The 20,985-nt window shown below is 43.3% G+C and overlaps 1 protein-coding gene across 1 annotated transcript in view; it reads right to left on the bottom strand.

Annotated features, from left to right (window-relative positions):
- Positions 1 to 488: 488 nt before the first annotated feature.
- The window catches only part of LOC309568471 (cryptochrome-1-like), a 50,289-nt gene continuing 29,792 nt past the window's right edge, over positions 489 to 20,985 (bottom strand). The window contains exons 8-11 of the mRNA XM_082274145.1: positions 17,323 to 17,463; positions 8,282 to 8,433; positions 2,845 to 3,074; positions 489 to 762 (exon numbers count right to left, since the gene is read on the bottom strand). Coding sequence (XP_082130271.1) covers positions 707 to 762; positions 2,845 to 3,074; positions 8,282 to 8,433; positions 17,323 to 17,463 — 579 coding nt within the window. The 3' untranslated portion in view covers positions 489 to 706. The remainder of the gene's footprint in view (positions 763 to 2,844; positions 3,075 to 8,281; positions 8,434 to 17,322; positions 17,464 to 20,985) is intronic.

The raw sequence follows: 20,985 nt of genomic DNA, 5'->3' as shown, positions 1-20,985 counted from the left end.
TTGGGGTTTGCATATTTAGGGTACGCACTAAGAGCATTTATTTAACAACCCCAGAGAACAGTGTGGAAGTGTGATAACATGTTGCAACCGATAAGCATCTATCTTTCATTGATTTTTGCGCAGTGAAGACTTATTGACCTCTAGGTGGAGCACTTTGTGAAGGAGGATTTGGCTCAGCCAGGAAAGGTATGGGAAGTTTTTTTTGTTTTACTAAGGATTGTATATCGCGTAGTAACAGTATTTGAGATTTGTCATAGGTGAGGGACAAACCATATAAGAAAATGTAAAAATCTCCCTGTACAGGTCAGATGACACTTCCGTTGTTGCATTTGACCTGCTGTACGTTGGGTTTCTTTGGATGCATTGTGTCCCCAATGAGATATGTTTGCATTGCAGGCAAAGTAGGTGTGCTGCATTATACTTTTGAGCATAGCTTGGTGAAAGGCAGTTTGAGAACAATGGCTCTGCACAACCCCTATTAAAAGACAGAAAGTAAATGTAACCGATTTCCCTTTTACAGACTTGTGTAAACATTTTTAATCAGACTTTAATCTCGCCAGTGACAGACATTGTGCTGAGTGAAAGATGTTAGAGAAGAAGTCAGTTCACATTCCAGTCACATAGTCACCCGTTCTTCTTTTGCACTGGGTCACTTCTACCAGCTGCATTGATAGTGAAAGAAGTTTCTATTTCGCTGATTTGACTCTTAACTCCTCTTCTTTTTAAACAGATCAGCTACAGCGGGGCTTTTCCTCTTCTGGCCTGCAACTGAAGAATGACAAGTTTATCAATTATTACCTTATAAACTTCCTCCCATATCTTCTTTCTACAATGCTAAATAGGCCAGTCCAGCCAACATTGGGTAGAAAAAAATCCAAGTTTGAGACCGCACTCAAGGTATTATGATGAAATCAATGAGTTTCCTTATTCCTCATAAATAAAGTAGACCGACAGTGTACAAACAGACGTGTCGGGTTGACGCTTTTCACGATGCTGTAGATCGCTTACTCATAACCACGATCTACAGCATCGTGAAACGTGTCAACCCGACACGTCTGTTTGTACACTGTCGGTCTACTTTATTTATGAGGAATAAGGAAACTCATTGATTTCATCATAATACCTTGAGTGCGGTCTCAAACTTGGATTTTTTTTCTACTCTTGGATGACTGATCTGACCTGCACCGGGTTTGGAACATACACCTGAGCGGCTTTCTCTCATTGTTTCAGCCAACACTGGGCACAATATCCTTACCGGGTTAAAGCCAAAAACAGCAACACTCAACTGTATATTCCATTTCTAGAAAATAACTCACCTCTGTGATGCTGGCCTAATTCTACATCCAGATCTGCAGGGTTTTACTGTGCGGGGACTGTCAGTATGGGGGCCAGGAGGGGCACTATGATGCACTTTAGGCACATCACACTGTCGTTTGTTTTTCTTCTAACTTTATTGAAATGTCAAAATTACATTTCATTCAGCAGAGCTACAGTGTGTAGAAACAGACAGTACACACAGAGCCTACAGGTGAGCTTTGGTCCATTGGGGAAAAATGCATACAGTTTTCCATACCACACTGCTTAGCACCCAGGGGTTCCGTTGCAGTTTAATCAGCAATTGTTTTCTTTGTCCTTGCAGAGACCCGCATTTCTTCGAGTGCAGAAAAACGCAGGTCTCTGCACAACTGTGATCAAATTTACATGCAGGGATGAGTAGAGCTCAGGATGTGCTTCTGTCCTGCTCAGATGTAAGCCCTGCAGGTCTCATACCCCAGAACTACAGTCGTAATTCAGACTCCCACGCCACCTGGCCATTCACAAAACAAATAACGGGGCTTTGTGAATGGCATGGAGGAGAGGGAGACAAAGATACAACAGTAATGCTGGGATCTTGCTGACCTAAAGCACTTACATCCAAGTGAGCCAGAAGTACAGTTTTGCTAGATGTAGAAAAAGGTCAGCTTGATGAGGGAAAGGGGTGAAGTTGTTTTTGTGGCAATGCAATGTATAACAACTTTAAACTAGGTAAATTGATTGGGCCTGGAGCTGGGTTTTAAAGCCTAAAGCCTCGTACACACGCAACGATTGTTGGCCGTGAATTTTTCGGCCAACGGCCGATTGTCGGCTTTTTAGTATGATGATTCCGACAACGACTTTTCGGCCGAACAAAATCTGGTGTGCATGCTTTAAAATTTTTGTTGGCTGTCAACAGAACGGCCGATTTTTCCATCAGTCATTACAGATTTCGGCAGACAAAAATCAGATGAGCAAGACTGGGCATGTTCAGAGAAGAAAGTAAACCATCACATGACATCACTTCTGAAGTTGGTTTTTGTTGGCCGAGAAAATTCGTGTGCAGTCTAGAGCACATTTCAAACAACACAACAACACTGGACAAAAGTCGACCGTTCGGTCAGCCGATTATCGTTGCGTGTGTACGAGGCTTAACTCCTGGCTCACCCTTCTGCCCTTTTACCTCAGTTAGGCAGATAGTCTTGCTGAATTGGTGACATCAGCCCAGCTCCCTGCATCATTATTACATGGTAATTGCAGGGGGTGTTACTGAGTACCAAGGGGCGGGTCTATGATACTTTGCACTTACAGCATGGTCTCAGTCTTCCAGCTTCAAGTCAATCCAGAAGACTGAGGACACCAAGTGGCAAAAAAGAATTACTGCAGAGACAGTGCTGGGGAAGAATCTGGAATTAAGTTCTACAGTCAAAACTGCTTTTTCATTTAATTGAAAAACCTCTGTTTAGGGACTACAAAAATGGCCACAATTTGGCTGTGCAATCGATTTAGCAGGATTTTCTCAGTGCTGCTGGACATAATTAAGCTTCTCACCTTTTTTTGCTTTCCCTCCCTCAGTGTTCTGCTCGCCGCCCCCGGATCTCCTTGCATAGGCAGCCTTCATGCGCTGAATGTTCTGCTTGCTCACTGTTTCATGCACCACGATGGGTTTGGGGTAATCTTTCCCGATTATGCAGCCTGCCCTCTCCTGTATACTACGTGGAGCCTTCCATGGCTCATAAATGTATTCAGCTGGGAACTTCTTCAGAAAGGGCAGGTACTTCCTGTGCAAAACCCAGCAGAAGTTATATAGGAAAGCATCATCAAGATGATATATTATCATTTACTAGAGGCAGATATATATAAAAAAAGGTAATGAATGAAATTATATATTCATTTAAAATATAATAAGGTAAACATCAATCTGATCATTAAAATGTCAAACAAGTATTTAAGTGTCACATGCATTTTCAGTCTTTTTAAATCTGAAGCTATTGTTAAAATAATCCCTGGTGATCCTGCCATCAGGATCCTTGTTCAGACACTTCCTGTTATACAGTTGCAATGTTCTGATGTCTCCCAACTTTGCCCCCCGTCACACGAGCTTCCCATGGAGACTTTGTGGCTGTTTTAACACCCATTACACAGACATTATCACCATAAGAAAACCCCACCCTGAGCAATGCCATGCAGTCATCACTATAGTGAGTACATGTAGACAATCAGCAGCACCAAGATGTAACAAAAAGGAGGGAAACAGGTGAATACAAGTCTTAGTAAAAAAAAAAAAAAAATAGAAAAATTACAATTGTTCATAATAAATAGTGCACAGAGCAACGTACAAGTGAAAGTGGCTAAATTTGTCTTGATACCAGCCTCCTTCACAGTAGCACTCTTATGCCTCGTACACACGTACCGATCGTCGGCCGAACGATCGGCCGTCTTTTGTCCGGTGCTGTCGTGTCTGTTGAAAAGACTGCACACGAATTTTGTCGGCCAACAACAGCCGACTGCAGAAGTGATGTCATGTGATGGTTAACTTTCCTTGTGTTTTTTCTTTTCTGAGCATGCCCAGTCTTGCAAATCTGCTGATTGTCGGCCGAATTCTGTACTGACTGGCGAACAATCGGCCGTTCTGGTGTTGGCCAACAAAAATTTTAATGCCTGCACGACAGATTCTTTTTGGCCGAAAGTGCGCTGTCGGAAGCATCATACTAACAAGCCTACGATCGGTCGTCGGCCGAATATTTACGGCCGACAATCAGTACGTGTGTACGGGGCTTTAGCCTCTGCTGCAATGCATATGTACCCGGTGTGCTGCTAATTTTTTATTTTCAAATTAGCAAGCGGGAGAGCGTGGTCTCAACCATATTGTGTTGCTTCAGTAGATTATGATGTGTGATGTTTTGTTATACATATACAGCGATATACATTGCTAAAAAAAAAAAAAAACAATTCTGGACCGAAAGGATTTGCCCCCTTAATGACCAGGTAATTTTTCTGCGCTTCGGCACTGCGTTATTTTAACGGACAATTGCGCAGACGTGTGACGCTGTACCCAAATAAAATAGATTTCCTTTTTTTCCCACTAATAGAGCTTTCTTTGGTGGTATTCGAGCAACCTATGCGATTTTTATATTTTGCACTGTAAACAAAAAAAAGCGACAATTCTGAAAAAAAAAAAAACACTATTTTTCACTTTCACATTCCCCAAAAAAATTAAAGTAAATTTTTTTTCCATCCTTTCAGGCCAATTTGTTATTGCAATTTTTTTTTTTTTTTTTTTTTTACCAAAAATATGTAGAAAAATACAAAGGTATTTTGACTGGTTTGCGGAAATAAGTTATCGCGTCTACAAACTAGGGGAAAGATGTTGGCATTTTTTTTTTTTTTTCAGAATTGTCGCTTTTTTTTGTAGCGGGATTGTGACATTGTGGTGGACGGATTGGACCCCTAACTGGCATTTTTGACACTTGAGGGGACCAGTGACATTACTACAGTAATCAGTGCTAAAAATATGCACTGTTACTGTAATAATGACACTGGCAGGGAGGGGGTTAACCTAGGGGTGATCAAAGGGTTAATTGTGAGCCTAGGGAAATGTTTTCTGACTGTGAAATGATCACAGAGATCTATGATCATTTCAGAGAGAACAACTGTCAGCTGTGTTTACAACAGCTGACTGTCCTCCTCTCTCAGCAGGGAGCGATAGCAAGTGGCCGGCAACAATTGGTGCCGCCGGTCCTGTGCATCGGCATTCCCACTGCCTAGCGGGGGCGAGAGCGTGCCGCTGGCGGTGAACCTGATCTCATCTGTGAAAAGCACAGGCCGCCAGTGGTGGACCTGCCAATTCTGGGGTTCAATGGCAAATGCCAATTGAGCTCCATGATGCTGGCCAGTGAGCACAGGGCCCACTAGAGGACACCGGGCCCTCAGGCCAACCTCATGAAGTCTGTTTCTGATTGGTCATAAAAACATTCACACCAGTGGTCTGCTGGAGGTCATTTTGTAGGGCTCTGGCAGTGCTCATCCTGATCCTCATTGCACAAAGGAGCAGATACTGGTCCTGCAGATGGGTTAAGAAGGACCTTCTATGACCCTGTCCAGCTCTCCTAGAGTAACTGCCTGTCTTCTGGAATCTCCTCCATGCTCTTGAGACTGTACTGAGACACACAGAAAACCTGGCAATGGCATGTATTGATGAGCCATCTTGGAGGAGTTGGACTGCCTGTGCAACCTCTATAGTTTCCAGGTATCACCTCATGCTAGCAGTAGTGACACTGACCCTAACCAAATGCAAAATAGTCAGAAAAGATAAGTAGGGAAAACAAATGTCAGTGGCCTCCACCTGTAAAACCATTCCTGTTTTGAAGGCCATCTCATTATTTACCCATCTAGTGCACCTGTTGGTAATTTAATTACCAAAGCAACTGAAACTGATTAACAACCCCCTCTGCTACTTAACTGACTAGATCAATATCTCAGGAGTTTCATTGATTTGATTCTATTCTCCAATTAAAACGTGTTGCTTTAATTTTTTTGAGCTTTATATATACTCATATAAACTCATATATACAGGCAGTCCCCAAGTTACGAGCATTTGAGTTACCGACTCCTACCTTCAAACGGAGGTCAATTCCGGCCGCTTGTGCTCCACACTGGTCCCGGATACCGCCGAAGAGCCATCTTGCAGCACCGGACACATCCCACACTGCAGTACTGCATGGCCACAAGAGCCCCAGATAACACGAGTGCACGCGCAGAAGCGCCCAGGACATCCCACGTCCCTGCACAGGCTTAAGTTACACTTAAAAATTTACTATTTCAACTTCCAAACAAACTGGAATTAAGAAAGAAACCTACAGTCCCTATTGTGTTCGTAACCCGGGGACCGCCTGTAGATGCATTACACCCGGATTGATATATTTTAAGCATTTCTTTTTTTATTTTGATGATTATGGCTTACAGCTAATGAAAACCTAAAATTTAGTATCTCAGAAAATTAAAATATTGTGAAAAAGTTCAACATTGTACACTAATGGTGTCACACTCTAATCAGCTAATTAACTCAAAACACTTGTAAAGGTTTCCTGAGCCTTTAAAAGGTCTCAGTATGGTTCAGTGGGTTACACAACTATGGGGAAGACTGCTGATATTACACTTGTCTAGATGACAATCACTGACACCCTCCACAAGGAGGGTAAGTCACAAAAGGCCATTGCAAAAGAAGGCAGCTGTTCACAGAGTGCTGTATCCAAGCATATTAATGGAAAGTTGAGTGGAAGGAAAAAGTGTGGTAGAAAAATGTGCACAAGCAACAGGGATAACTAAAGCCCTGAAAGGGATTTGAAGCAAAGTCCATTCAAGAATTTGGGGGAAGATTCACAAGGAGGGAACTATGGCCGATGTCAGTGCTTCAAGAGCCACCACACACAGACATATAAAGGACATGTGCTACAACTGTCACATTCCTTGTGTCAAGCCACTGCTGAACCAGAGATAACGTCAGAAGCATCTTCTGGGCTAAGGAGAAAAAGGATTGGACTGTTGCTCAGTGGTCCAAAGTCCTCTTTTCAGATAAAAGTACGTTTTGCATTTCATTTGGAAATCAAGGTCCCAGAGTCTGGAGGATGAGTGAAGAGGCACAGAGTCCAAGTTGCATGAAGTCCAGTGTGAAGTTTCCACAGTCAGTGATGATGTGGGGAGCCATGTCATCTGCTGGTGTTGGTCCACTGGGTTTATCAAGTTCAAAGTCAGCACAGCCCTCTACTAGAAAATTATAGAGCACTTCATGCTTCCCTCTGCTGAGCAGCTTTTTGGAGATGCTGATTTCATTTTCCAGCTAGATTTGGCACCTGCCCACACTGCCAAAACTATCAATACCTGATTTAATGATCATGGTATCACTGTGCTTGGTTGTCCAGCAAACTCGCCTGACCTAAACCTCATCTGTGGGGTATTTTCAAGAGGAAGATGAGAGACACCAGACCCAACAATGCAGATGAGTTGAAGGCCGCTATCAAAGCAACCTGGGCTTCCATAACACTTCAGCGGTGCCACAGGCTGATCGCCTCCATGCCACACAGCATTGATGCAGTAATTCATGTAAAAGGAACCCTGACCAAGTATTGAGTGCATACTATACTGTACATGGACAGACTTTCTAGTAAGCCAACATTTCTGTATTAAAGACACTTTTTTTTTTTTATTGGTCTCACTTACATATAGTTACATAGTAGTTGAGGTTGAAGACAATAGTCCATCCAGTTCAACCTGTGTAGGTGTGTGTGGCCGTAATCATCTCTCATACCCCTGAATGTTCTGATCCTTGAGATGTATGTCTAGCAGTCTTTTAAAAGCCACCATACTTCTCGCAGAAACACCTCTTGTGGTAGAGAATTCCACAATCTTGTAGCCCTAACAGTAAAGAACCCCCCACGTTGCCTGAGGTTAAAACGCTTCTCCTCTAATCACATTGTATGCCCTCGAGTCCTCATGCAATCCCTTCGACTGAATAGCTGTTTTTCTATGCCGAGATCACCATTGAGATATTTATAAATTGCTATCATGTCCCCTCTCAGGCGTCTCTTCTCCAGGGAGAATAAATCAAGCGATTGCAGACGCTCTTCATAATTAAGGTCCTCCAATCCCCTAATTAGTTTAGTTGCCCTTCTCTGGACTCTCTCCAGCTCCAATATATCCCACCTGAGGACTGGCGACCAGAACTGGACAGAATACTCCAGATGTGGTCGGACCATAGTTTTATAAAAAAAAATTCTACATTTTCTGAGATACTGAATTGTGGGTTGTCACTACCTGTAAGCCTTAAATCGACAAAATTAAAAGAAAGAAATGCTTGAAATATATTACTCTGTGTGTAATCAATCTATAGGAGTTTCACTTTTTGAATTGAATTACAAAATTAACTTTTTGATATTCTAATTTTTTGAGATACATCTGTATTCACACACACACACGCGCTTGTACATACTTTATGTAATCGCCATTCTTGTCCGTCTTCTTCCCAAATGCCACTGGAGAGTAGACGCGGAAAAACTGGTGGAAGAAAGCACTGGCCGAGAGCCACATCCAGTTTCCAGCGTTCAGAGCCCAATCAGCATCCAAAAGCAGTTCTTCAAATACCTATGAACAGAGGAGAACGGTTAAAGCCCAACTCCAGTCAAACACATTTTGTGTACTTTAGTCAGGTGAGAACATCTGTTTTTATAGTCATCTGAATAGTTGATGGTGACATTCCTCCTCATAACCTGTCTTGGTGGCCAAACAAGATGTGAGGACATCTCCCCAACAGGGGAAGAGAAAGCAATGCAAATGCAACAAGGGTTGTCACCCTTCCTCCCTACTTTTCTTTTTTTTTTTTTTTTTTTTTTTAATCACAGTCTCTGACCCGATTACAGAGATTGTGCTTACTTCTGTGTCCAGGTCTCCATAATGTTTAAGAAAATGGAAATAAAAACCTGATGGAGGCTTCAACTCTTCCCTACCTTCAAAATATATGTTTTCTGGAATTGTGCTTTATATCCAACAAATCTGTTTTTTTTTTTAATTTAATCTGCCTATGATGCCTTCCCTGGTAACATGCTTATAAAGTGTAAAAACCTGTTTCCATTACATACCTTTTTTTTTTTTAGACCCAGTGACATCATTGCTGGGAATCTGTACTTCTGATGCAATGCAGGTAGATCATGGCTGGTAGGGTGCTGTACATAAGCAGGGCCTGCCTTTGGGGTGTGCGAGCTGTGCGGCCGCACAGGGCGCCATGGGCAACAGGGGCGCCTTATGGCCATCGCAGCTCGCAGATGATCACAGCGGGAGGTAAGCGGCGACTTCGGCCTGGAGAGGGTTAATTTAGGCCGCGGCCGCCGCTTACTTCCTGCCGTGCGGCTGTGCCTCGGTCTCCTAGCTGCAGGGCTGAACTGTGTATCTCACAGCTCAGCCTGTGTGGGGGGGGGGGGGTGTCTCTGATGTAAGTTGGGCCTCTGTGTGGGGGGTTTCTGATGTAAGGGGGGCTCTGTGTGGGGGGGTCTCTGATGTATGGGGGGCCTCTGTGAGAGGTCTCTGATGTAAGGGGGGCTCTGTGCGGGGGGTCTCTGATGTAAGGGGGGCTCTGTGGGGGGTATCTGATGTAAGGGGGGGCTCTGTGGGGGGGTCTGTGAGGGTCTCTGATGTAAGGAGGGCCTCTGTGAGGGTCTCTGTGAGGGGGTCTCTAATGTAAGGGGCTAAGTTATAAGTGATCATAAAAAATGAAAGTCAAAGTGCAAAAAAGGTGCAAGAAACTGTGCGGGGGGGGGGGGGTCACGCGCGCGTGGTGGTGGGGGGGGGGGCGCCCCACAGGATTAGCTCGCACAGGGCGCCTGAACAGCTAAGGCCGGCCTTGTACATAAGCAGACTGCATTTCCATGCAGACCACCCTAGGTAATAACCACACGGTATGCTGAGCTTCCATGATTGAAGCCAATTGTAGCTCAGCATCAGGTTGAGAAGCAAAATGATGGTTTTGGGCATCCTTCAACCGGGAAATGAGATGGGCTCTGACTTGCTGAAGCTCACAGTGTGTAGTTTCAGTACAGGAGAGGAGTCTCTACAACTGTAGACTGAAAGTCTTTTACATTTCATAGCAACATGTCTTTTTTTAAACGTCACCATGAAATCACAACTTCCTATGCCAACACTTAGAACTGCTGGAAAAGTAGGGAGATTTTTTGTGGAAACTGAAAGTGTTGCAAAACAAACAGAAGCACATTGTATAAAACTATCCTGTAGTATGGACACACAGTGAGGAACCAGCTTAAAGAAGACTTCTGCAAAAACTAGATTGATGCACAGTTAAATTTTCTTTGCTTTTTTTTTTTTATATATCTCTATACTAAGTCTCGGTTCACACTAGCGCATTCAAAGTCACCCGACTTTGAAGCCGCACCACACAGTGGCTTGCAAACGACTTCTTTAACAGAAGTCAATGCAAGTCACTCTGAAGTCGCCCCCAAGTAGTGCAGGAACCTTTTTCTAAGTCGGAGCGACTTGAGTCCCCAGTGTGAACCAAGCCTTAGTTTTGTGAAGACAGACGTAAGAAAGCAAAAAAAATTAAAAATAATAATAACACCACCCTCGTATTACATAACAACAAAGTTATAACAAGTCATAAATACATCCGCCATATGTGAATAAAAGAAGATAAAAATAGAGCAAAAAAAATCAACAAAACATGACTAGAAATGTATCATGTTTTATAAATGCTTATATAGGAATGTATTGAGCACTTTAACCGCTTCCATACAGAGCAGTTAGACCCCCTTCCTGCCCAGACCAATTTTCAGCTTTCAGCACTCTCACACTTTGAATGACAATTGCTCAGTCATGCTACACTGTAACCAAACAAAATTTTTATCATTTTTTTCACACAAATAGAGCTTTCTTTTGGTGGTATTTGATCACAACTGGGGTTTTTTTTTTTTTCGTGATATATGCAAAAATAGAGCAAAAATTTTGAAAAAAAAACACTTTTTTTTAGTTTCAATTATGAAATTTTGCAAAAAATAAATTTTTCTTCATACATTTGGGCCAAAATGTATACTGCTACATGTCTCTGGTAAAATTAACCCAAATTAGTGTATATTATTTAGTCTGTGTGAAAGTTATTGAGTCTAGAAGCTATGGTACCAATTACTGAAAATTGATCACACCAGATGTACTGACGGCCTATCTCCTTTCTTGAGGCCCTGAAATGTCAGGACAGTACAAATACCGACCAAATGACCCCTTTTTGTAAAGTAGACAGTCCAAGGTATTTAGTAAGAGGCATTGTGAGTTTTTTGAAGTTATAATTTTTTCCCACAATTCTTGGGAAAATGAAGAAAAAAATTTTTTTTTCTTTTTTTTCCCACAAAGTTGTCAATTTATAAGCTATTTCTAACACATAGCATGTACACAGCAAAAATTACACCCAAAAATACATTCTGCTACTCCTTCCAAGTATGGCGATACCACATGTGTGAGACTTTTACTCAGCCTGGCCACAAAAAGAGACTCCACGTCCAAGAAGCACATTCAGGCGTTCTAGGAGCATAAATACACATAAAACTTTCTTACTACCTATCACACTTTTCAAGGCCCTAGAGCACCAATACAATGGAAAAGTCCACAAAATGACCCCATTTTGGAAAGCAAACACTCCAACGTATATTCTATGAGGCATTATGGGTCGTTTGAACATATCATTTTTTTCCACAGGTTTTTGGAAAATGTGGGAAAAAAATGAAAACTTTTTTTTTTTTACACAAAGTTGTCAATTTATAGGATATTCCTAACACATAGCATGTACACAGCAAAAATGACACCCCAAAATACATTCTGCCACTCCTCCTGAGTATGGCAATACCACATGTGTGAGACTTTTTCACAGCCTAGCCATATAGAGGGGCCTAACATCCAAGGAGCATCATCATGCATCCTAGCCACTTGCCTAGGCCTATTTTTGACATTTGGTGTTTACAAGCTAAAATCAGTTGTTTTGCTAGAAAACTGCTTAGAACCCCCAAAGATTATATATTTTTTTTTAGCAGAGACCCTAGAGAAAAAAATGGAGATTATTGCAATATTTTTTATCACACCGTATTTGCGTAGCGGTCTTCCAAACGCAATTTTTTTGGAAAAAATTCACTTTTTTTAATTAAAAAATAAGAAACCAGTAAAGTTAGCCCAATTTTTTTCCATAATGTGAAAGATAATGTTACGCCGAGTAAATAGATACCCAACATGCCATGTTTCAAAATTGCGCACGCTCACGGAATGGTGACAAACTTTGGTACTTAAAAATCCCCATAGGCGACAATTTAAAAATTTCTACAGGTTGCCATCTTTGAGTTACAGAGGAGGTCTAGGGCTCAAATTATTCCCCTTGCTCTAACGATCGCGGCGATACCTCACATGTGTGGTTTGAACACCGTTTACATATGTGGGCGGGGTTTCTGTATGCATTCGCTTCTGCGCGCGAGCTAACGGGGACAGGGCGCTTTAATTTTTTTTTTTTTTTACTATTTATTTTATTTATTATTTTTTATTTTTACACCGTTTAAAAAAAAAAAAAAAAATTGATCATTTTTATTTCTATTAAAAGAAATGTAAATATTCCTCGTAATAGAAATAGGCACGACAGGACCTATTTTTTGTGAGATCTGGGGTCAAAAAGTCCTCAGATCTCACAAGTACACTAAAAGATAGAAAAAAAAAAAAAAAAAAAAATAATTATAATATAAAATGAAAAAAAAAAAAAAAAAGGACCTTTAAACCGGTTGCTAGGCAACAACATTTTCCGTAGCTCCGGTCCTCCAAGACCATAGAGTCAAGTGAGGGCAAGCTTGCCCTCACTCGACATCCTGTCTGTGAGGATTCGGGACCGGATCGTTTTCCCCGCTGCCGGCGGGTCCGTTAAGCGGGGAAAAGGACCGGAACGCGTCGGGAGGGGGGGGGGCGCCTCTTCCGCCATCGCGGAAGGGTGATCCCACGGCGAATCCGCCGCTGGGACCACCCTTATCGGAAAGCCAACCGTCCACCGTTTAAAAAAATACCAGGGTTATGGCAGCTATCTGCTGCCATAACACCGGTATTTAGGTTTAAACGGAGGACGTATATAAACCTTTTTGGACTTGGACATGGTGGCTGTATGAAGGGTGACAGGTACTCGGGTACTTTGTTGGGCAGGTGACAGGTACTCTGGTACTGATGAGCAGGTGGCAGGTACTCGAGTACTCCGATAGGCAGGTGACAGGTACTCGGGTACTCTGATGGGCAGGTGACAGGCAGGTGATAGGTACTGATGAGTAGTACTCACTGACTGATAGGTGATAGGTGATACTGTACTGATGGGTACTGATGATCAGTACTGATACGTGATAGGTACTGATGAGTACTGATGAGTAGTGATGGGTACTGATGAGCAGGCGGCAAGTACTTGGGTACTTCAGGCGTCAGGTACTCTGATGAGCAGGTGGAAGGTACTCGGGTACTCTGATGGGTAGGTGACAGGTACTCAGGTACTCTGATGACGGGTACTCCGTTGACAGGTACTCAATGTACCCGAGTACCTGTCATCAGAGTACCCGAGTACCTGTCATCAGAGTACCCGTCATCAGAGTACCCGAGTACCCGTCATCAGAGTACCCGAGTACCCGTCATCAGAGTACCCGAGTACCCGTCATCAGAGTACCCGAGTACCTGTCATCAGAGTACCCGAGTACCTGTCATCAGAGTACCCAAGTACCCGTCATCAGAGTACTCGAGTACCTGTCATCTGAGTACCCGTCATCAGAGTACCCGAGTACCCGTCATCAGAGTACCCGAGTACCCGTCATCAGAGTACCCGAGTACCTGTCATCAGAGTACCCAAGTACCCGTCATCAGAGTACTCGAGTACCTGTCATCTGAGTACCCGAGTACCCGTCATCAGAGTACCCGAGTACCCGTCATCAGAGTACCAGAGTACCCGTCATCAGAGTACCCGAGTACCTGTCATCAGAGTACCCGAGTACCCGTCATCAGAGTACCCGAGTACCCGTCATCAGAGTACCCGAGTACCCGTCATCAGAGTACCCGAGTACCCGTCATCAGAGTACCCGAGTACCCGTCATCAGAGTACCCGAGTACCCGTCATCAGAGTACCCGAGTACCTGTCATCAGAGTACCCGAGTACCTGTCATCAGAGTACCCGAGTACCCGTCATCAGAGTACCCGAGTACCCGTCATCAGAGTACCCGAGTACCTGTCATCAGAGTACCCGAGTACCTGTCATCAGAGTATCCGTCATCAGAGTACCTGTCATCAGAGTACCCGAATACCTGTCACCAGCCCATCAAAGTACCCAAGTACCTGTCATCTGAGTACCTGATGGGCTGGTGACAGGTACTCGGGTACTTTGATGGGCTAGTGACAGGTACTCTTTATTGGGGGGGGGGGGCAATCAGTGTGTTTAGGGTGCACTGTAGTTGGTAACTAGCTGTTACCACAATCTCCTCCTCACACAGGATCAGTGTGTGAGGAGGAGAACACGGTGACAGCTAGTTACCGTGTTCTCTGTTGACATTTGTGACCGGCTGTGATTGGACACAGCCGGTCACGTGGTAAAGAGCCAATTTCATTGGCTCTTTACCTAGATCGGGGATCGACTCTGTCCGAGGGACGAGCCTCGTCCCCGATCGCTGCTCTGCGCGCCCCCGGGGGCGCGCATTGCAGAGAGAACGAGCGGCTCGTGCTGGAGCCGCTCATGTGATCGGCTGTGATTGACACAGCCGATCACGTGGTAAACAGCCAATTTATATTGGCTGTTTACCTTGATCAGGGATGGGCTATGTCCGAGGGACGAGCCTCATCCCTGATCGCGCCGCTGCGCGCCGCCGGGGGCGCGCAGTAGCAGCTAGAACGAGCCGACGTCATATGACGGCGGCCCGGATCTAGACAACCACTTTGCCGACGTCATTTTACATGACTCGGTATGGAAGTGGTTAATCTGCTCTATAAATCATACTAAACTCAAATGTAAATTAGAGATTCATTACCATGTGTTTTCGACTGTTAAAGCTGCTTTATCTGATTTAAACTATAGTCAGCATATTTCAGATTTTTTCTAATGCGGATTTATATTTATTTTTTACACTTATATAGCGCTGTCAATTTACGCAGTGCTTTACATATACTGTATATTGTACATTCACATCAGTCCCTGCCCTCAAGGAGCTTACAATGTAAGGTCGCTAAAGCCTGGTACACACCAATACATGGGCGTCCGCAAGGGGGGGGGTAAGTGCTTCCCCCCTGGAATCTCAACTTCCCCTTTAAAGTGGTTGTTAAACCACTTTATACCATACCATCCAGTCTGGTCTGTTTAATAATCCTGTGTGCCCGTGCCCCTGTATCTGTGTTTTAAAAATATAAGCCGTTCTTTACCAGTTTTCAGAGCGCTGATCGCCGCTCACGTGACCCACTGGCTCTCTCCTCTTCCTGTATGACAGCTGCCTGCAGCGAGCGGGTCAGAGGATTCCCTGGTTACATCAGTCGGGAAGGGAGGGTAGGAGGAGAGGCCGAGAGAGGCAGCAGGTCATGTGAGCGGCGATTGGCGCTCTAAAAAATGGTAAAGAACGACTTATTTTTATAAAACACATACACAGGGGCACACAGGATTATTAAACAGACTGTAGACAGGATATGAAACTTTAAATGAAACTACAGCAACAGGAGGGGAGGGGGCAGGCACTGACACAGGAGCAGAAGGGCAGGGAGGGAGGGGGGAGAGAGGACAGGAGGAGGGCTTTTGATGACAAAGGCACGTAGACTGACCACGGTGTCGGGGCTCAGCAGCCATGGTATATGATGGTCAGTTTACAGAGGGGAGGACATAGCCAAGCAGGATCAGCCACGTATTTTAGAAGATAGAAGGGGCCAATTTACACAGCACAAGCACAGTGCTGTATAACATGCTTTAACCACTTAAGCCCCGGAAGATCGGAAGATTTTACCCCCTTCCTGACCAGGGGGTATTTTGCGATTTTAAAATTTTCGGCCAATTTGTTTTATGCTACATATGTTTTGTAAAAAAAAAAAAAAAAAAAAAAAAAAAAAAAAAAAAAAAAAAAAAAAAATCGCAAAAAGCGTATTTTGATTGGTTTGCGCAAAAGTTATCGCGTTTACTAACAAAGGGAAAGATTTTTGTCATTTTTGTTGTTTTTTTTTTAACGCGTAATGGCGGCGATCTGCGATTTTTTTTGCGGTACTGCGACATTGGGGCGGACAGATCAGACCCTTGACTGACATTTGTGACACTTTTGGGGTTACCAGTGACATTTCTACAGTAATCAGTGCTATACATATGCACTGTTACTGTAAAAATACACTGGTTGTGAAGGGGTTAACTTTATTTGGGAGGGAGGGGCTGTGTGTATCCCTAGGGGCGTGCTTTCTACTGTAATTGGCTGTGGCTTGAGCTGTAAGGACACTGATCAACGGATCTACATACTAGATCCGTTTTATCAGTGTCTTTACAGCGAGGAGAATGACAGGCAGCTTGTTTACACAAGCTGCCTGACATTCTCCCTCTCCCCCGCCGATCGCCGAGTGACCGGCGGACATCGGGTCCGCTGGTCACTCGCGCGGGGGGGGGGGGGGGTATGGTCCGTGACCACGCGGGGGCGCGCGCTCGCTCCCTAGACCCTCACAAGCTAGTGACGTAGCCCTACGTCACTTTGCCTGTGAGGGGCTGACTGCCGACGTAGATCGGCGTTAGGCAGTCGGCAAGTGGTTAAGGGAACAGGATCAATATTTTTTTTTTTTTTAGGCTAACAAACGCTTTAAAAATAAATTCTGCTGTTTCCCCTTTAAAAAGAAATACTCGCGAGCTTGCATCACCTTCATGACATTATTGAAAAGGGGCAGAGCATGGGTGACCTTAAAATGATGTCCCCCCCCTGAAAAAAGTTCTGCGGACGCCCATGCACCAATATTTTTTTTTTCGTTAACGCGGTTGGTTGAACTAAAAAAAAACAAATAGCTCCGGTCGGAGCCGCTGTTCTAACAGTCTAATGTTAGTACAGTGATCTCTCCTGCTAAGCTGTTGTGTGTCTGACAGGGGGATGACCATTGGCTGAGAGTGCTGATCAGGAGCCAGTCGGCTGCTGGTTTTCCAGCATGCTCGGTCGGCTTCGGTCGGACTGACTGACATACACACCGCCAAATGTCAGCCGGTTTTTATTGAACCTGCCAATGTCTCGGCCCGTGTGTACTAGGCATAACTCACATTCATACATACTAGGGTAATTGCTGACAGGAGACAATTAACCTACCAGCATGGTTTTGAAATGTGGGAGGAAACCCACGCAGGCACAGGGAGGATGTGAAAATTCCAGGCAGGTAGTGTTGTGGTTGGTATTCGAACCGATGATCCTAGTGCTGCTAGGGAAGTGCTAACCGCTTAGCCAATGTGCTGCCCTTAGACAGAAACCCTTTTCCAATCCCCAATAATCTGACCTTTTGACCTTCTTCCCACGATATCCACAGGTCCCCTCGTGTCAAGAAGCAGGCTACGGCATGGCGGGCCAGGTGATGGATCCATCCCTCGGTCCTCAGCTGGGTCATGATTGCATCTATGAAGGGGTAACCTGTTCTGGCCTAGGAGAAGCAAATGCAGATAGTGGTCACTAAATATTACAGATTCATTCTCTGCTTTGTAGCTCTCTGTACAATCTCCTTTAGATCTACTATCAACAATGTAGTAAAAGGGTCTGCCTGATTTGATATAAAATGAATTGGTTGTTTAGATTTTTTCCCCCTTTTGACAACTCAGAAAGGAGATTGCACATGAATTGTACAGTCAGATTGTACACAGTGTATGACCAGCTTTAAAGGATATTGAGCCCAAAATAATTTATTCACCGTCCAAAAACTGCACTGGGTTGTGTTATAGTGTTAAATTTTATTCATTATTATTTGACAGCTTCTATTAGATACATTTTTTTAAAATGTTTGCAAATAAAAGATAAATACAAAAAGGTAAAGCAGTTACCTATAGCAACCAAATAAATTCATAGTAAATAAAATATCTGATTGGCTACTGTTACAGCTATTATAACCAAACTCAATTACCGCAACCCTTTTATAAATTAAATAATAAAAGAAGAATTGCTGCTATCACCCACAAAGTGATTTCTCAGTACAGGAATATGTAAATTAGAAATACAGTGTCATGCAACTGAAATACTACTACTTATTACTACCAATGCTTTACCATCAAACAATATCATAGGTATGCTCAGAAAATATAAAAACAATCAATGATTAATTGCATAAAAAGTGTCCATTTAAATAATCGTGTCAAACTTCTTGTGGATAAACATCATGAAAATGTCCAAAAAAGATTTGTATTCTACCACCACGTTCAAAGATCAAAAAAAATGCCCCTACTGAGGAAGTCCACACCCCTGGACGTAACGGGTATAAGGGGCGGAGTTTGAAGTGCGACGTCTCGGATAGCGGCTGTAAGCTGATACATGCTTTTTTAGCTGGCTCTGCTCAAGTGCTTTTTGGTGTAAGTACAATACTTTTTATCTAGCACATTAAATATTTAAAATGGAGAACACAAGGCCTGCTGTCTTCTGTTCCCATTTCTACATGCACATCTTTGAAGTCTGAGGCTGGCATGTTGGAATAGAAGAAACAGAAGTGTGGGAATGCTACACCTACATCCTTATAAAGGGAACAGCAGCTTGTATGACCTTACTGGTGATGCAGGGGTCATAACTGTAAGGCATTATAGAAAGATGATCCGCACACCGTTAGTTGCTCTTAAAAAATCTTCATCTTTATTCAAAAACCACAGTACACAACTGCTGATAAGTTCAGTTAACGCGTTTCAGCCTTTAAGGCCTTAGTCATAACTACATTTAGACACAAAACATTGAAATATATAATGGCTCTACATATCACAGGCTCCACCCATTAATTATCCTAATTGATTGTAGACAATTGACAAAAGGCAAAATCAATTATAGTATGTGCTAGGGAGTCCCATGTTTGTGCCACTAATGTTCACAAACTACACAATGATAGTATAAATGAAAATTCAAAAAATAAAAAAGTTAATGAGAGTAATTAAAAAAGTTATAAAAAAGAGACCAGGAGAGAGGAGGGATACTGGAAAGAGACAATTCATTGTAGGTGCAGATCTAGATCCCATCTCATGTTAACCCCTGAGGTGATCTAGAATTGAGTCTGAAAATCTACCATGCCTCTCTACCCAGTAACCTTCTCTCATGGTCACCTCCTCTAGGTGAGTAAGACGGCCGTTCTATTCCTCTAAAACTAAACGAGGAAAGATCACCCTGATGGCATTCTCTAAACCAGGGTTTTTCAACCAGTGTGCCGCGGCGGGTCCCCAGGTGTGCCACGGCAAAATGACCCCCAACCTATGCATTAATAAGTAATCTGCTCTTTAATGATTGCTGGCTGGTCTGCTGGCTGATCAATTGTTACAGCGGTGTCGGTCCGGTGCCAGTCCGCTGTCTAATACTCGCTTCCCACTGCCACAGGCACTCAGGAAGCTGTGCGGGCCTCCCAACCTGCTTTCTGCCAACCAATGACATCATCAGTTGCTATGGGCGGATCGGGCGCACAAGCAAGGGCTTGCTGGACGTTAGAGCCGGGAGACACTGGCTGGCGCAAGAGGAGAAAAACCGGGAAGGAGGATCTTCTACATTTTCATGTTCGCTACCTGCGGTTTCTTATAGACTTCTATTATGTCCCTTATTTTTGGCGTGCTTTCAAAAAATGCACCAAAAATGTAGGTGTGCCTCAAGATTCTGCCAGATTGTAAAGGGTGCCTTGGTTGAAAAAAGGTTGAAAAACACTGCTCTAAACTGACGTGTTGCATTGGAAATAATTTTAACACTTAGACTTATTTGTGTCACAGTAGAGTTCCCCTATTCGGGTTCTCAAGGGACATGCGGTACAACCCACATATTGTAGGTTGTATGATATTCAAATAATCAGATAAACTACAAATATCGTGCCACAGTTGACATATTGTTGCATGTTAAACTCCTCCCCCATAGCAAGAAAAGTTTTGCCCAGCACATTCAAATGACAGTATCTACAAGTCGACAGGTGCACAATTTTGATTTCGATCTATCGCGGAGGAAAAAAAAAAAAAAAAAACACCGCCCTTGGGGTGCCCGTGAGAAATAAAAATAATGGCATTGCAAACACATCCCACGTTTTGCACAGGGCCAGATTAACGTAGGGGCTATTGGAGCTGCAGCTCCAGGCCCCTACCTTAATATAGGCCCCGGGTTGGCCATTTCTTCCTCCTCTGGGTGCATGCCAAGGCACGGCCCTTAAGGCCCTTCAAAATCCTCAGCACCAAGCCCATGATGCTCTTAATCCGGCCCTGGTTTTGCAGCAACTCTGAATCACAGGCAGAATCATGGCGAGTCCGTCCGTGATTCAAATGGCCCAGGTGTGAATGGAGCCTATTGGCCTGTACGCATGATTCGAAATGCAGATGAAAAATAACGCTCTCTAAGAGATCATACGATAATCGGATCGTTAGTACAGAGCTTTCGAGAGGCGATCATAACAGTTCATCCGATATTATCCAATCGGACAAGCACGAAAGTATTTCTCGTACGATACCAGATCGTAAGATTTTCGTTTAATCAGTTCAGTTGTCGTCAGAAAATACAATACAAATGCATTACACAACATTACCTCACTTCCGAATTTTTATCCTGTCATACGAGAATTTTCATAACTCCATTTTCGATATGAGACTTGCATGCAAAAAAAAAAAAAAAAAAAAAAACTAACGATCTGTTGCCCGATTTTCAGATTCTGTGTACGGCCATTAGGTGAGTGGCTAGTGAGCACTAGTGTTGGGTGGCACTGGCATTTTTTGATGTTTCAACACGGTGGTTGAATAAAAATCTTTTTTTTGACATTTTCATGATGTTGATCCACAAGACGTTTGACATGATTATTTTAATGGAAACGTTATGCACCTAATCATTGATTGTTTTTGTATTTTTTTAGCTTATTTATGATATTGTTTGATGGTATAGCAATGGTAGTAACAATTTTATTTATTTGAGTTGCGCTACACTGAATTTATGATTTATATAATGCTACAGCTATACTCCA

Source organism: Pelophylax lessonae (genome assembly GCF_965119305.1).
Source record: "Pelophylax lessonae genome assembly, chromosome: 12".
In the NCBI taxonomy this organism is placed as follows: Eukaryota; Metazoa; Chordata; class Amphibia; order Anura; family Ranidae; genus Pelophylax; species Pelophylax lessonae.
This window is presented reverse-complemented; position numbering and strand designations above follow the sequence as displayed.